At 37.4% G+C, this 17,413-nt stretch overlaps 1 protein-coding gene across 3 annotated transcripts in view; it reads left to right on the top strand.

The window, feature by feature from the left end:
- The window catches only part of LOC136977393 (paired box protein Pax-5-like), a 65,416-nt gene that overhangs the window by 16,156 nt on the left and 31,847 nt on the right, over positions 1-17,413 (top strand). For all 3 annotated transcript variants that reach the window (XM_067272853.1, XM_067272854.1, XM_067272855.1), the window contains exon 3: positions 14,583-14,748. In XM_067272853.1, coding sequence (XP_067128954.1) covers positions 14,583-14,748 — 166 coding nt within the window. The remainder of the gene's footprint in view (positions 1-14,582; positions 14,749-17,413) is intronic.

Here is a 17,413-nt window from a genome sequence, read left to right as displayed (position 1 = left end):
AGAAGTATGAAGAATATATTGTTAATTTTCATTCAAATTAAGTAGATTCTAGTATACTGCTAAAGAGTACATACTAGCCACTATAGGCCTATACCGCTTAGTACTATAGAAAAAATGCGTATTACTGTTAAGAATACCATACACCACTTCATACTAGGCTACTAAAAAAAAAAAAAAACACCGCAAACCCCTGTGGTAACACTTCATATTAGTAAAGGAACACCACATACTACTGTGGTAACACTTCATATTAGTAAAGGAACACCACATACTACTGTGGTAACACTTCATATTACTAAAGGAACATCACATACTACTGTGGTAACACTTCATATTACTAAAGGAACATCACATACTACTGTGGTAACACTTCATATTACTAAAGGAGCACCACATACTACTTTGGTAACACTTTACACTACTGCAGAAACAAAAGACGATTTTAAATACAAAAATAATCTACTTAAATCCATCCTATAAGGAAATCTATCCTTATTTTCATCATTATTTAAACGGTGCATACTACTAAAAGAACAAAAACAGATTTAAAAAACCCTCCTCTTTCTGTCATATTCTTCTCAGTCTACAAAAATTAATTAAAAAGAAATTAACCGAGAACAATTTTTGTCACTGTAAACGCATCAGTTAGAAGGTAGATCATTTTTCACACGTTAACTAGCCACAACTGACGTCACTTCCTGTTCTTTAGGCGTGTTTCCGTCTGGTTGCACGTAATGAGAATATCCCAACAGAAACTGGACGTTTCCTTTAGTCTAGGTGGTTGATTATGTCATAAACTAATAAACAAAACTTAATAAATTGAATGATTTTTTTGTGTAATCGGGGTGGGGAGAAACGATTTTTTTTATCCTTAAATGCAATTTAATACTGTAAAAGCCTTCTAATCAATATCGGCAATTTTGTTATTGTTTCAGCCAACCGAAAACAAATACAGCCCCTCCCGGCAGCCCCGCATTAAGTTGACATTTATCCCCACGCACGACATGCTCTTCTGTAGTATGCTAGATAAATGGTGTGTTTTCTCTCTGTTATTTATTAACTAAACTAAAGTAATCTTTATTATTATATTAATACTATAGCAGTACTATTTAATTACTTCAGATTTGCGAGTTAATCGATAAAATTCGCTACGATATGCCTTAAAAAAGTATTAATTCTGTTCGCTTGTACGGAGCTCCATCTGTCTTTAGGAAACGGTACTAAAAATTATTGCTTCCATTTTTTTTGTTGGCGATTTCAAATTTAGATTTTTTGATAATTTGTTTTGCTTGGTTGGTTCCTATCTGAATTTTTCGAGAAATATATATATTTTGGGGAATTTATTTTAGTTTATGATGCAGTTTTTTATATACATATATACACATTTATATAAGGCATTGTGCTACGTAAGCCAAGGCCTTGCAGTAATCTATCATATAAACGAGGGTCTTTTGTCAATCATTAACATTAAGTATCATCGAATAACAATTTATAAGCGTTCAAAAGTACAAAAAAAAAAAACAATAAAGTTAGTCCAAATCGGAAAAAAATTCCGTTTTGATGACGTCATTTATGAGTATGATTTATGAAGCGGGAAAATTATCCACGTCAAATATAAGTGTATAAACATAATGCTGATGTTTGTTATTAACAAATTTATAAACTTTATAAAATTATCTTATATAGTTTTTATAATTTTAACTTGAACACACCGTCTTAAAAATTTGCCAAATTTAGCATTTGGGCGTATTTAAATTAGATAAAGTGCCGAAATTGTTCGTGACGTTAATGTCAAACACGCTAACGTTTTATAAACATAAATAGCACTAACGAGAATGTCTTAGATTGCGATTTACATGCGATTGAATGTCATAATTTCGATCGATTGTTTTTAATCAAAATTAACAGAGTCGACTAATAAAATAATAATAATAAAAATTGTTTAATGGGAATTGTTGCGTGATAATGTTACGCCATTAAGCTTCATGTAAATAGTTTAAACAAGTTGCAGAAGATGCGTTACGTTGCGTGACGATCGCTGAAGTTTGCACGACGTTACTCACTTTTTTGCGCTCTTCTTTTAATTTTTTTTTATTTAATTAATTTTACGGAAGTGAAAATTGATACGTAAGAGTTTTAATTAAAAATCTCGTTCGATGTGAACAATTATCGATTGTTTTTATAGCAATATTCTTCGTACACTTATTTAAAAAAGAATTGCGGATATGACACATCAGAAGCACTTTATCCAATGACTCTATTGATTTCATATCATGAGAAAAGTAATAAATATATATAAATGTAAGAAAATTGACCGAATTTCGTAGAAAAAAACTCAATTTTTTATTTTATTTTCCTATATTTAAAGTGTTTCTAAGCAAAAATTATAATATTTTTGTTTGTTTCTTCCTCTGTTAAAGTTGGAATTCTATTTTCTAAAGCGAGGATGCTTCTGGAAAATAAAGGTTTGGCCGATTTTTTTTTTTTTAATTAAATGCAATTTAATAAGAAGAAAATCGGCTAAATCTTTATTTTATTTAATTATAAATATCAATGAAATGTCTTAAAATCCTTATAAAATTTATATTTTATCGGGAATGTTCCTATTCTTCTCCACCCTACACCCTTCATATAAATTCATGTTTTTAACTGCATGTATTCGTATTAAAATCACTATTATTTTATTCCTTATTTTCTCTATTATTCCTCATTGATACCTATACTTTATTGTTTTCCCATATTAATCTTATTTCTTCCTTAATATTCCTTATTATCTTTTCTTCTACATCTTCCCACAGGCCTACATATATCCAAATAATCCTTAAATTTATTTACATTTTACCAAAATATTTGCAAATATTCCATGTATATTTCTAGAATAACGTAAATATTCCCCAATTATTCCCTAAATGGTTAAATAATTTCCCTAAATTTTTAAAATTTTCCCTGCCTAGTTTCACGCTATGTTATTCGCTTGAATACGACATTTCAGTTCTTTTTTAAACCCTCAAAAAATATAAAATGATGGATAAATTTCGCAGTTTTGATGATATTGTGACATCCTAAAATATCTTTTTTCTTTAAAATCCCAACAATTCGGTTCGGCTTCAACGATCAATTAGGGAAATTTAACCGGAAGAAGTGTACAATCTTCTCTATCAAGCGGACTTATATAGTTTCTCGATGCACCCTTGTATAATTTAGGACCCATAAAAAGACCCCACAGGGATCATTTTTCTAAAAATATGCAAAGTTTTATCCCCTAGAAAGACTTAAATCCGCAATTTTTTCGGAGGGGGAGTAAAGGGCAGATCGACCCCGAGTGGTCGATCCGCTCCCTTCTGGAAGAAGAAAAATTTAAATAATAAAAAAGTTTTTTCTGGATTTTCTTCTTTCGAAAATAGAATTTATTCAAAAATAATAAATAAGTAAATAAATAAAAATCGAAAGATTAGAATAGATTCAGTACGACTGCTGACGTCACAGAGCGAATAGGAGAAGACACACAATGAGCGAGCTTTCTCGACTTCCTCTTCATCCAACGGCGAATTAATGGCCGAATGCTCCTCCCACACGCACGTCACTCCGGGCCACGTCACGTGACCGTGATTTCGGCGTCATCGTGCGTTCAGCCATGCAATTAGTTTGCTTCTCGACACTGTCAGAAGACAGTCATATCTGAAGTGGAACATGGAGAGCGAAAGTAATGCCTCACAGACTTCCAAGACTTCGGTAGTCCCCCGGGGGTGCACGCCTGGGTACCCTGGGTCCCAGGACCACTCGGGAGCTTACTCAAGTCCCTGTGACTTGATAAATTCGGCCATTAAGGTCTAGGTAAATTTCCGAGCAGCGATGCAGTCATGCGACCACTAGCAGTAGCGCTGGTCCGTAGCGTCGCCATGCAAAGGTAGTGTTCCAGAGAATGATCGTCACTCTAGCCTCGGCCCTTTATAAAGCGACACAAAACGAGTGCGAAAACCAAACTACACAGTGTTGCAGCCGGGTAGTTTACACATCTCACCCTACCTGTACTCACTCTCTCTCACATTCAACACTATGCGTTATACGTGCCACTTAAGCAGATGGCAAAGGTAGGTTTTTGCCGCATCTCCGAGCGTTACGCGTTGCGTTACGTCGTAAAATCGCGACGCATTATTTACGTTATATCGCGATTGGGCGGCACGGGTCACGTGGCCTCGCCGTCACGTTCACGTGATCGGTTTTTAAAATTTTTAAAAAGAACAAGAAGTTCTCTAGTTTGTCGTCAGTTCAAAACTGCTATTTTTATTTTTTTTGGGGGGGGAAGTCTTCGATGGAAGGTAAATGCACGTCGATCCGGATTTATAAAATGATTGACAATGGTTTACATTTCGGTGAAGTGTTAATGGTATAGCATTCTTCACGCACGTATGATCCCGCTTGAATGGAACACGTGACGATCGTTCTCTATAATGCGCCTTTCGTGACTTGTCACGCTCTTCGTTACTTCCCTAACGGGGAGGGAAACACAAAGGGGGAGAGCGTAGAAAAAATCATCATAGAGACGATTGAATTAGACTAATTTGTTCAGATTTCTCTCATATAATGGAGCGTGAGTCTCCTACAGCTTGTCGTAACCGAACCTACCCAACTTTAAGCTATATTTGTATTAATTCCAAGCTCTCTCTCTCGCTCTCAAACTCTCACTTACGAGACCTTGAAAGTGAAATCAGTATTTGCATCTTTACCTTCTTAGTTCTATTTTTAGAATTTGAATTCGACTTTCACTTTTACATTTCATTTACACCATAATTTACCTATTTTTAATGGCAGTAGGCCCTACTGTATAGCGAGTAGTAAACAGTTACCCCCTACAACAACTAGGCCTTGTATAAATTGAATGCCCCCGTAATTAATTACTGTATCCATTAGTTATAGAGTTATATTAATGCTTATATTCATCAATTATTGAGTTTGCTCCTTACTTACCTTGATCATTATTGTATTGTTTAATTATAACTTAAGGTTATTAATTAATATATTTACTACTTTAGCTGCTGGTAGAGCTCTTGTAGCTCCTACCCAATTCTTGTAGCCTCTTCTATCATTCTTTCTTTTATCACCATATCTTTTTAATATTTTTTAAAAATCATTTTAAGGAGTTTTAGTTTAAATTTCAGACATTTTTTGGCATTATTTCAGCTAAATTATACTAGTAATTAACAGTGGAAGAGGCTAGCATTTGCTTGCTTTAATTCTCTATTTTTAGTGATATTAGGCTACATTTTTTGACATTTAAATAAATATATTTACTGTTTTATAGCGATTTTAAAATATTTTTAGGCTAAATTATATAGTTTTGTGTCCATAAAACCTTGCTTAGTAAGCTATGACCATTAGCAGAATGGAAGTGATACGGTTCATTTCTAGTGATGATGAGCGTGATTTTTGAATTTATGAGCTTATTTTGATGTAAAAATTATCAAAATTCTTAAGTTCATTCATACCACAAAGCTCCCGAATCTTCTAAAGTTTCCGTATAAAACCGTAACTAACAAAGGTCTTCATTCAACAAGTTCAGGCCTCTTATCTTTATCAGCACCGACTGAACTAGATGATAGTAGGCCTTATCTACAACTATACAGAATGAGTTGACACAATACTCTACAAACTGATTAGAAAATAACAAAAATAGGAAAAAAGTTAGAGGAAAATGTAATTTTCTAAAGAGTTCCGCTTCGATAGGAGCCAATTAAACGGCGAATTTTGGGAGTTTCGCTGGCAATTTCTTAAAGGAAATTCGAGAATGAAGCGAGAAAATAGACGAAATTTTACTGGTAGTGTAGTTTCTATGCATTTTTTAAGCAGAAAATAATTTTAAGAAAAAGAAGTTTGGCTCTTCTGTAATCCGCCATCTTCGAAAGTAGAAGATAATCTCCCACTCGTAGATGTGGAAGAATTAGATAAACAGCAAAGCAAAAGTTGATAGATGGACTTTCTCTTCAGACATCTGTCCCCGTGAAAGCGGACATTGTAAAAGGAAAGAAGGACGCAGGTGCCGAGCCATATCGCTATCTTCACTTCTTTCGGCTCTTTTTGTAAGTCGACTCCGAGCCACTGAGCCATACACAGCATCCTCTATACCCTTAGACGTAATTTCCTGTACAAAATATAAAAATTTTTCTCGTTTTTATCTCGTGCCAATCAAGAAAATTTTCGCATCTCGAATCCCCTCTACGATATCGAGTGTCTGCTAACAATACTACGTGTCATCGAAGCGCTGATGACTTTACTTTTATAACCGATCGTGCTCCATAATTAATGACATTGGTTGTAATTTTAGGGAGTAGAGACGTTCCCTTAGGACCACATTCAATGCACAATAGGTCACTCACTGGTTGCCTGTCCCCGGGTGAGGTTGTCCAAGCATGACGCCTACGCTAGGCCAAACCAGACCCTCTTTCTCCAACGGGCAGATGGTGTGTGTGTGTGTGGCTTTGCTTCTTCTACGCTCCGTTCTGACTCTACACCGTGATTTGGAATTGTACTTAAATGGATACACGCCGAAATGAGTTTAGTCCCGTTTTAATTTGCTTACGTCATAATTTTTTTTAATGATTTTACTGCGTCACAGATTACGTCGAAGTGATGCGGATGATCTGGGATGCTGATGAAGTTATACGTTAATCTTATACAAATTTTATAGGCGTATTGTGTTTATAAAGCGGTATACCTTCTTCAGCATCGTATAGATTTATCAAATATACGTTTAGTTAAGTGTACAGTAGGTAATTTTATACCTAATCACACTAAAGTGTCAGGGAGGATCTCAAGAGCGTGTTGTTGACTTTCGGGAGGCCTTAGCTTGTAAAATTTGGCTAAATTAATGAATATAGGATAGAGTATAGACTGGGCTAATTAAATAATTTTATATTATGTAACATAATTGATAAAATTCATTTAATGAGGTACACTCGCGTACAATAAATGACGAAGAGTGCTCTATAGAGATTTATTTAGGATATAGAATAGACCTGTACTAGATTATAGTGAAATTTATTCTTATTCTTCTACTAAACATAATTGTATAGTACTTTTAAACATACTTAAGCTTTAATTCTTATTAACTAGCTTCGATATTTTAAGTACACTTAAGAATTTAATTGTATTTTCATCTCGAAAAGTTGGTCAATTATACTCAAACTAGGCTATGAATATGTGGTTTAAATGCATTTTTATGTATTAAATACTGTATTTTATTTAATAATATATACAAAAGGACAATTATATCATTAAAAAATTGAATTTTAATGAGTTCAATCGAGTTAAAATACTCTTTATATAAAAGTTTCTAGTGTTGTGTCTTATAGCATTTAAACTAAGTTTAAATCTAAATTTATTATACACGAGGCATAAGTTTCAGCTTAATAATTATAAAATACACATCTCAGAATCTAGGCCCTTTAATATATAACATTTTACTAATTTTTAAGCCTTTCGAGGCCATTTTTTGAGTGTTATGCGGCGTAGAATACGAAGCGTAACACGAAAAGCGCAAGTTTACATGTTGGGAAATAGCGAAGTGACGTGCTGACAGTTGTATCCTGGGTGGAAGTTCCTGGTACGCCCCATGTCGCCAGTTGGGGTATTAATCAGTAGGGAATGTTTGCCTACTTCTGTTAATAGTGAGAGTGTAAGCATATCGATTGCGCCTCCTTGTTTGCCCACATCACAATAACACTCTACGCTAAGTAGACGTTAAACAACCAGTTTGTACAGCATTTACCAAATAAATATTAATCTCTAGAGTGGGCCTAGGCCTCATCTTACAGAAATTAAACTAGCTGTATCGTTCGGAAACGACTTTACTATCAACCGGAATAATGGAGAGAGAGCATTTAAATGGTTTACAATCAAAATTAGTTGGGAGTTTTTAGAACGTATCACGTTTCAAAACACGCGAAGACCCCGGCAAAGAAGAAAGGGCATCCTAGTTTGAGTAAGAATCAAATTTCGAGTTTATTCCTTCCCCTTATAGAAGGATAAATTTATAAAGTCTTGGAAAAATATCAGCAAAGTTTCGCCTACTCAACGTTACAAACGTGAAAAAAGTCAGTTAAAAAAATGTGAGGAAGCGTTAAATGACCCCCATAACGCGGCACTTCAACTCAAGCAAAGATGTAAAACGCTTAAAAACATTTTTTGGATGGTTTTTCCAGCAATCGGTCGACTAAATCCATCTTGGACGAGTGTCATAATTACTGTGGCAGCACTTTTACAGGCTCCATAACTTGCGGATTGTCCTATTTTATCGTCACACTACTACAGTGACGAGAATATACGACAATATCACTGGAAGGTAATCTTCGAGCGGGTATTGGATAGCCAAGGGATAGTGCTTTGCTTCTACTACCACACGACCTGTTTAACTTTGGTGGTTTATGCTAGCTGCGCTACCTCCTCTTGGTGATGATAAATGGTTCCATCAGTGGAGAGACGGTAAGGTGTGATCTCTGCGTCATAATCATCTGCAACACGTCCTCGTATGGAGATCGCATTGCCTCCTCTTCTGTTTTAATGATGGTCGTTAAGGAAGAGTCACAAATCTCCTGGCTGTCCTATCTCCCACTGACAGGAGGGTGGATAAGTGAAGTTATGTACAACCCCGGACTTAATATCGTCTCTTACTGGTTGACATCCGGCGGTGGGCATTACCTAGATGCACCTCATCTGCTTGTCATGGGGAACTGCAGCCACGTGGCCGTATCGTAAATAGGTGTGGTGTTATCGCTCTGCTTATTCGCCCAGAGAAACGAAAGTTGCATCCGTTTTTTTATGCCAGAAAGCGGGTTAAATTTTTTGTTATATTATCAAAGCTTTATTGGATGGTGAGATGTGATTATATTTTGAAATAGTTATGAGATTTTCACCAACGTAATCTTCTTTATTGCGCTCTTCTCATCGTGGTCGGTATCTATTTGGTTATAAATCGAAAATATTCCTTTTCCTACTGTAAATATTACGCACGTGCGAAACAATAGACCTTTCATACGTGTAGAATTCTTAGAATCGTTTTTCTCATCGCTGTGTTTTCACAATTCTTTACCAGTTTGAGCTGTTTGGCATACTTCTCTTCTCATACCCCTCTTGGCTATGAAGTATTGTTCTTTACATAATGTCGACATGTAGTTAAGTTATTTCGCATCCCTCTAAGGCGGTTTAAGTTTAGATTAGCGGTTTAGAACGGAAAAGCAGGCGTAAAATCATGCACCAATTCCCAACTTCTCAATCAAATAAAGAGATGGTTAAAGTCGCTAAACGCTTTATTAAAAACGCATATAGAAAAAAAATAGAAGAAAAAAAACCTATTCGACTACACTCTATTAAATTGCAGATCACGAAACGAAATTTAAATTTCCATTAAGTAAAGCAGAGTAAACAAAACCACTTCACCAACGAACCAAATTTCCAAACGAACGACTTCTATTTTGTTAATAGAGTGTTGAACCATTAAAAAAAAGAAGAGGAAAAACAAACAAGGAGTAGGCAGGAAGAGTAAAAAAAAGAGACAAATAATTTTCATCGAGTAAAATACCACATCTTCGTTTTATGCCTCATTTCCAAAAAGTACAATATTGCATCCCCCTCATCCTCCGCATCCCCGGATGCTGAGAAGAAAAAAGAAAGAGAGAGAGAGAGAGAAGGGGTTTAGAAAATATGCAAGTAGCTCGGTTCTCTCTACAGTATATTAGTTACGGTCGGAAGAAGACGGCTGTGCTTATTTCCATTTTGCTCACCTGTCCCATGGGCATGGGCTGTGACGTCATCAACACGAGTGTGTGTGCATGAGATGAAATGAAGCAGATCAACATGGCCTCTACCAAGGACTGATAGAAGGTGGTTGCGAGTGGGAGATAGGCAAGCTTCAACGATTTGCACTCCTGGCTACCGGCGGAGATAATGGTGCAGCATCCGTGATTGGTCGGTGTTGCACCACCTTCCTGTTGATTATGTCAGAAATGTGCTGACTGATTGAGCGCAAGCGACTGTTTTATTCTTCCCCTCACTTCACAATAGAAAAGGTAACCAAATCAGTGCAAACGGGTGTAAAAAAGTGACAGATGTTATTTTGCCACTTCAACTTTATACAACACCTCGTACGACAAAATCCCGTAACAGGAATTTTGTTATATTTTCTAAAGGGGGGTTGGGACAAGAAAAAAGTCAAGTTTTCTTCGATCCTATTGATTTTGAAACGCACTTGATTGAAGCCTTGGTATTTTGGGAATTGTTGAATCTCTTCTTACTTGACTGCACTTCTCCCTGTTTTGTGTGGAGTTGCACAGTTCGGGAGTACTCAATAGATTCCAGGTAATGAAAGTTAGCTCTCTTTCCATGCCAATTTTAATATCAAAAACACCTTTTTTTGTAAATTTTATACACCTACTACTCTATAAATCACGAGTTTATTTCTTGATATTTAATGCTGCACCTTTTAAAAATCAGTGTAACTTTAATACAGACACTCACACGTTTAAGGTCTATTAAATGTAATCATAATAGAATTTACTTTTCTTTAATTTATTTAATAAAAAAAAACTATATATTAAAGAAGTTTTTATTAATTTATCTTTAATAATTAGAGTTATACACATCTCTAAATTTCTATAAAAATTAGAGAAATTTAATAATGTTTCGCTTATATTTCTATAAAAATCCCTATTCACTTAAGCTTACTACACGTTATAATTTATCTATAACCACATTCTAGAGGCTCATTTCATTCATTAAACCCCATCGCTGTTAGTCATGACAACTCACCTTTACTCAAAAATCCCTTCACTCAACCCCTTCCACCTCAGTAACAGAGGATTTTTACCACCGTTTTACAATCATTCCCATCTAAACATTATAAACAATTAGCAGCAACAACTCGAAGTAACCCAATCCCACTAAGTTCTACAACACATCACATCTTAAAAGTCGACTTTCTAAATCGGTCGAAGAGGTTAAATCCTCATCAAGAACCCCCAACTTAAAAATAAAGGGGGGAAGTCCCGTGTCTTAGTTTTGGCATTCTCACCCCTTCTCGACTTCGAAACGTTTAAGGAGAAGTTGGAAAGTTGAAAAGTTTGACCCTACCCCTAGACACTAGAGAGAGCACCGAAACACTACTTCATCAGCATTTCTCTCGACGTCTCGTATTGATCCTTAACGAGCCACGACGCATACACATTAGTGCAGGCACCAATAAAGACGTAGCAGTCATAGTTAATATACGATAAGAGGCATCGTTTTCCAGTCTAGCGCATACTTTCTCAAGCGCGAGATTTTTCTCGGTAGCTCATCTACTCGAACCCACACCCTAACAGTAACAATGGGCTCTTGATAAAAATCCCTTTTCGGTTATTCAGCGACCCCCGAGTATCCATTGTAAAACGGGTGGCTATTCATCCCCCTTTACAGGTACCGACTCTATTTTGGAGTAGTTTATAGCAAATGAAACGAGCAGCTACAAGAAAAGTCAAACGTCGAACAGAGGAGGAGAAGTGTTTTGTGTTGTCAAGTGGAAGTTCGGGTCAGGCCGACTCCTCTTTTGTATCAATTGAAAGCATTCGAAGTGTGACATAGGTGAGGCACTACACAACTCTAACATCTGCCCTGCGTGATGTATGACAAGGGGGGGACACGCTAGCTAGAATAGTTATACAGTAGTTAAAGATCAGAATAAAGGGGGGGTTCTTCTTCGCAACTTGCTGCGAACTTTCTTTTTTTTTTTTTTTTTTTTTTTTTTGAGCGTGTAACCTTTAGAATCGCGTTGCAAAGAGCGCGGTATATATATAAACTGTTGTCTGGATGCCAAATCAGCTAAAAATCCGGGGGGGGGATCCGCGCGCGCGGCTCGCACTCCACACGCAACACACTACACACACACACACACACACACACACTCCAACACATACATACACACTCACATACACATGGAGTATAGGAGCCGGCGAGTGGTGCGTCCCACCCCCACCACGGAGCGGCAAAGGAGCGGAGGATGGAGGTTGGTCCGCAAACAGCCACCCGTGACGTCACGCCCGTCACGTGACCGTCGGCACACAATCGGCGCGTTCGGCCGGCCGACTCCAGGCTTTACTTTTTGAAAAGTCGGTCGGTAGGCGGCGTGCCTGGATTGGTCCAATCCGATTAGTTAGTCTCAATTATGATCGGTCGGATGAAGCAGAATTAATATTGGTGCGTAGCCTCACGTAGCCATGGCCCGACGCACGTAGTGTTGCCTCCTTAAGTAAAGTGGACGCACAGGGGTGCTCGGTAGTTTACCACAAAGTGCAACCCGTTGTGTACCCGACAGCATGGACTTGACCACGGCATACAGATACAACGCCAGCATGATGGAATATTACTCATGTAAGAGTAAGTACATAGTAGAGTAGGAAGGGAGAGCGCGCGCGAAATGCGTTTATGTGCGGTGCGAGACAGACGAAAGCCACCGGGGAGTTTTTGTGCGCGTGTTTGCCATGGTTCTGGCATGTTAGAAGTGCACTTTTCACCGACTAACTCGATTACGTAGGGCGAGCTTTCATTCGCACGTAATCCACCGCTCAGCGCGCCTCTACCGTCTCTCTCCTTATAAAGAGGACGACAAAACCGGTAGCGGTCACGCCCAGCAAAGCGAAAAGAACCCTTGACCACCCTTAAAACCGTCTTATCTCTCGAGTCTTGACCAAGTCCAGTCGATGTGAAGGAGTAGAGGGTCGCGTGCAACCATCCACTCAAGCGAGACCTGCCTCTTGCTGCCAATGTCAGCTGTCAACGCCGCTAGATAGCGGACGGATCGGCCACCGTAACACACTGTCCGAGTCAGGTGGATGGTCAGTTGGCGCTATGGATCTTCTGCCTCTTGCATACTACAATTACTTCCTGGATGTGCGCTATAGGCTGGCCAAGATGGGTAGGTGCCTTATGCCTTTTTATTTTAACACCGTAAGGCTCTTCTAATCTCCCCTTCTTTAGATTTAAGCCTGAAAATTGCACTCTCTTATTTTGACCCCGTTCTACTCACGGCTCTTCTTCTCCACCCCTTCTCCATGTAGCCCTATCTAGCGCTATCTTACGTCCCCCGACTTTCGTCGGAGTGCCCTTATAAGGTCGCTATAAAGTATAAGGTGTCTTCCACAATCGTGGTGCCGATTTATGTTTCGTGAAGATGTAAGCGCCAGGGTGGTATCTATCACCCCCGAGATACAATTCTCGAATTGTGAGGGGGGATCGGGAAAAAAAATCTCGGTGGCACACGTGTCACGCGGCTCTTTCACCTGGTCAGGTATTCTGTTTTATTATCGCACCGTCCACCCCAACCCTTGGGAATAGAAGGGCAGGGTACCATTCTGTCGGTTCCTTTGTATCGTGCACATGTCGGCCATTAGATAATTGAAATAAGAAAGTCGTGTGCGTGTTGACCCGCCATGTTGCACAACAGTAATTGGGATGTTTGCGACCTCCAACCCTCTATTTTTATCCCCGTTAATAAGTGCAGGTGTTTGTTAACCCCTCTTATCTTTAGGGAGGGGATGTTTTTGGTATAGTTTATTAATTAATAAACGTTTGATAAATATTCAACGAGGGATGAATGCTAGAAGGTGAGGTCTCCCGTTTGAAATCAATCCAGCTTAATTTAAGGGCACGACACCGGCTTTATAACTATAAAAGGCTCTACAGGGGTTATAATTCTACAGATATATAATGATCAATACATATTAAGGTCCTTATTTTTAGGGATATTTAAGAATTTAAAAGCTTAGACATGCTTACGGTGAAAGATCATTCAGGCCTAAAGGGATTGAGGGCTTCTAGATGTATCAAGTAGCTGACAGTAGTTTAAGGGCATTAGGTAAGAGCCTTGTGACTGTAGTAAAGTCCCGTAGAAGATTTAAGGCTATGGTCAACAATAAATACAGATTAAATGGGAAGCGGGAAAGCAGCCATTGATGTTAAGGGTGTTGCCGTGTGCCAGGACCAAAACAATTCTCCAGTTTATCCCGCGCGATTTAATTAATACATATAATGCTGTTAACCTTATAATTAAACACTTAAGGTTTCTGGTTTTAATAAAACTAAATTAAACAAATAGATATATAGATATATATACATGTATTTTTTACGTAAATTTACCTTAAATTTACTGATGATCCAGGCCTCTTCACGTGCTTAAATGGGATAGAAAAGATACACGGTGACAGCGCGGTGAGAATAAACTTGATGACTTTTGACAAGATGTCGGGGGAAGGGAGAGGGAAAAAAGGAGGTTTCTGTAAAATTTTAAGCATTCGAGATCGCGACACTTGCCAAAATGTCTGTATATGACAACTTAGCAATGGAACAGGTGTAAGGTATCGGATAAGTCAAGTATTTTTAAGGTTACTCGTTACTTAACACATGTACAAGTACAGTTTCTGTAAAACTAACGAGACTGGCAAAGTTTTTTTGTATAATTAATTTATCCTCCCTTCCCTAATTTTAGGGATTTTTTAAAATAATATAGAATGTTATATATATGTATGTATACATACATATATTTTTAATTTTCCTTTCAGGCCACGGCGGGGTGAATCAGTTGGGGGGCGTCTTCGTTAACGGAAGGCCCCTTCCGGATGTAGTAAGGCAGAGAATAGTAGAGTTGGCCCATCAGGGTGTCAGGCCCTGCGACATAAGCCGACAGTTAAGGGTTTCGCATGGATGCGTTTCCAAAATACTCGGCAGGTAAGAAAGATTTTTTTTCTCTTCTTCTTCTTCTCCCTTTTATTTATAAAGATTCTCCGAATTGTAAGGGCCTTTACATTTATTGCTCTATGCCTCATTTGATCTTTATTATTCTGACAACTAACATAAGCTTGGAAATTCTTAGAATGCTTACTCTGCCATTCGCGGCATGTAGAGTGTTGCATTCTGATCTTCAGACCTCGATGTAACGTCTGTGTGATGAGGTACGAGACGGTTGGCTTCTGGGAAGAAGACCTTATCTAGTGGTATCGGGTGGCATAGTTTACAATTAGTCAAAACTGATTTTCATCCAAGTTTCCTGAAGACCCTATATAAGGTTTGTCATTGTGGGAATTAGATCTTCAGCTGTTTTATAAAGGATGCGTACAATGTGCACCTCTCATAGGCCTGTCGAAGTTATCATCTGCCAGGCTTCTTAATTCAACAAGGACTTCTATATGGGATGGAAAAGAGAACAACGTAGGAGGAGAGCACTTAAAACATTTCATACTAAAGAACTGCGCGTTGCAATTAAAGCGACAGAAGGTTTCGGGGGTTGACAGGTGGCTCAATTATAGTAAATCCAACCCCCCATATAGAATTAACCTCGTATAATCTGAACTGACCGATCTACCAGTTTTAGACTTGCAAATTGACCCTTAATAGGCGTGATTATAAAGGGACAATAGTTTTTCATTTCACGTGAGTATTTTGGGGGTTTCGGTTTCGAATTTTAGGTCCCAACCGAGTCGTTTGGGAAAAGAAAATGGCGGCTGTCCTTCTGTCACCGTCCCTTTAAAATGGACCCGTTGAATGGGGTGGAATGATAAATTGGAGAGTTGTCAGGGGCTAACAACGTTCTCCTGAGTGCAGACTCTTGTCGTGTCCGCAGAAGGGGGCTAACGTTTGCATTTCCATGACAATACCGCATATGTTGACTTCATTCTAAAAACTATCAAGTAGACACCCTATCTAATGATTGAGCGATAGAAGGGCAGTTAGGTTCATCTTTAAATCGTCACCTCCAAATCGAATTTCGAGATGTTTAACGTTTCTTGAGTGTTGTTAAGTGCATTCGAGTTCTAGGAGACCATAAGTTAACTTAATCTATAGTCTCCTAGAATTGCTCTTTATCCCTAAAACAATGCCATTGTTCCTTCATTGTCCTTGGTCTCTCTTAATTCAGATCATTTAAAGGATTCCTGAAGAGATTGTCTTGATAAATAGGGATCTGAATACATTATTATGTTTTCTTCTTCAACAATTCTTGAGAGGTAAAATATCAAATGAGATTTTAATTAATTCTTCTCTCCTTTATCCCAATTTACTCCCTTAATTTATTTTAATTAAGATTATTTGATGAGTTTCAGGAAAAAATCTCCCGATAAGTTAGCATATAGCATCAAGGTTTTGAAGAATAAATTAAGGTAAAATTTCATATATTTATCCCTAAAATTTTACCCAACAACTCGAAAATTGCCCTTAATCTATATAATTTGTTTAAAATTCCAGAATTTTCCTTCCTGTAGATGAAAATCTAAGCATAGTTCAAACACGTTGTACAGCAATTTTTAAGGGATGTAACAAGCTAATTTTGGCATTTTATCTACAGAGAAACTATAAAATAGTACTTAGATCATGTGAGAGATTTACACACTCTGGAATAATCTAAGAGAGATCAAGAACAATTTTAAAGCCCCCTAAAACTGCAGGGTATAATATAAAATTAAGAGAATACGAATTTAGACACTGCAAAGGGCTAATTTTTAGACCCGGAAAGCTAATTTGACTCAGTAGATGCATCATAGAAAACACATACAAATTAACAGTTGGAGTCACATTAACACTCGTGCGATAGTAAATTTTTGGATAGAGTTAGAAGAAGAAGAATCAAAGCAGCCAGACGGTAGCCAAAATAGCATCTGAAACAATAGCATCGTAGAAAGCAACCCTTCCTTCTTCTGTAGGAGTGGAGGTAATATTGTACCAGGTAGTTGTAACTATAGCATGTGACGAATGTTTATGCAGTGTCACGTTACCACTTAACAGTCTCTTCTGCGTGTTTGTGTTGGCAACTTGTACTGGGCCACTCTTACCAAATTTTAAGCTAAAATTCCAACAAATAGGCTTAATTAGAGGTTTTAGAGGTGTAAAGTAATCGAGTATTTTGCTAATTTAGTAGCATTTAAGTAAGTGTTTCTGTTACTTTTTTTCAATTGAGGGGTGGATGTGAGAAGTATATTTAGACTACTGCTGAATGTAGTGTGTGTGTTTATGTTTTGAATGAAATTATGAATAATTTTTGCTATTTTTAAATTAATTTTATCGGTTTAAACACTTTAATTTTAAAGAAATTGACTTAAACTTATCGCTATACCCGATATTTTTGTAGAAATTGGCTACTTTATAATCTTAATTATTGATATAAGTCTAAAGTTAGGTTAGATTCTTGTAACTATCTTAATGCTCTTTAGAGTTACTTGGAAAGTTATGTCTAAGTTATATTTAAGAGAATATTAAAATAATTTCTTCCTTTCCTCCTTGGATTATGTAAAGTTATCTCTCTCTAAAGCTACCCTACAGGGCCTTTAAGAGGTTGAATATCCCACTTAAGATGTCAATTATTTAGAACCATATCATATACCACTCGATATTAAATGGCAAA

This window comes from Centruroides vittatus, unplaced genomic scaffold, assembly GCF_030686945.1.
Source record: "Centruroides vittatus isolate TY-2023 unplaced genomic scaffold, ASM3068694v2 contig_458, whole genome shotgun sequence".
Classification (NCBI taxonomy): domain Eukaryota; kingdom Metazoa; phylum Arthropoda; class Arachnida; order Scorpiones; family Buthidae; genus Centruroides; species Centruroides vittatus.
This window is presented reverse-complemented; position numbering and strand designations above follow the sequence as displayed.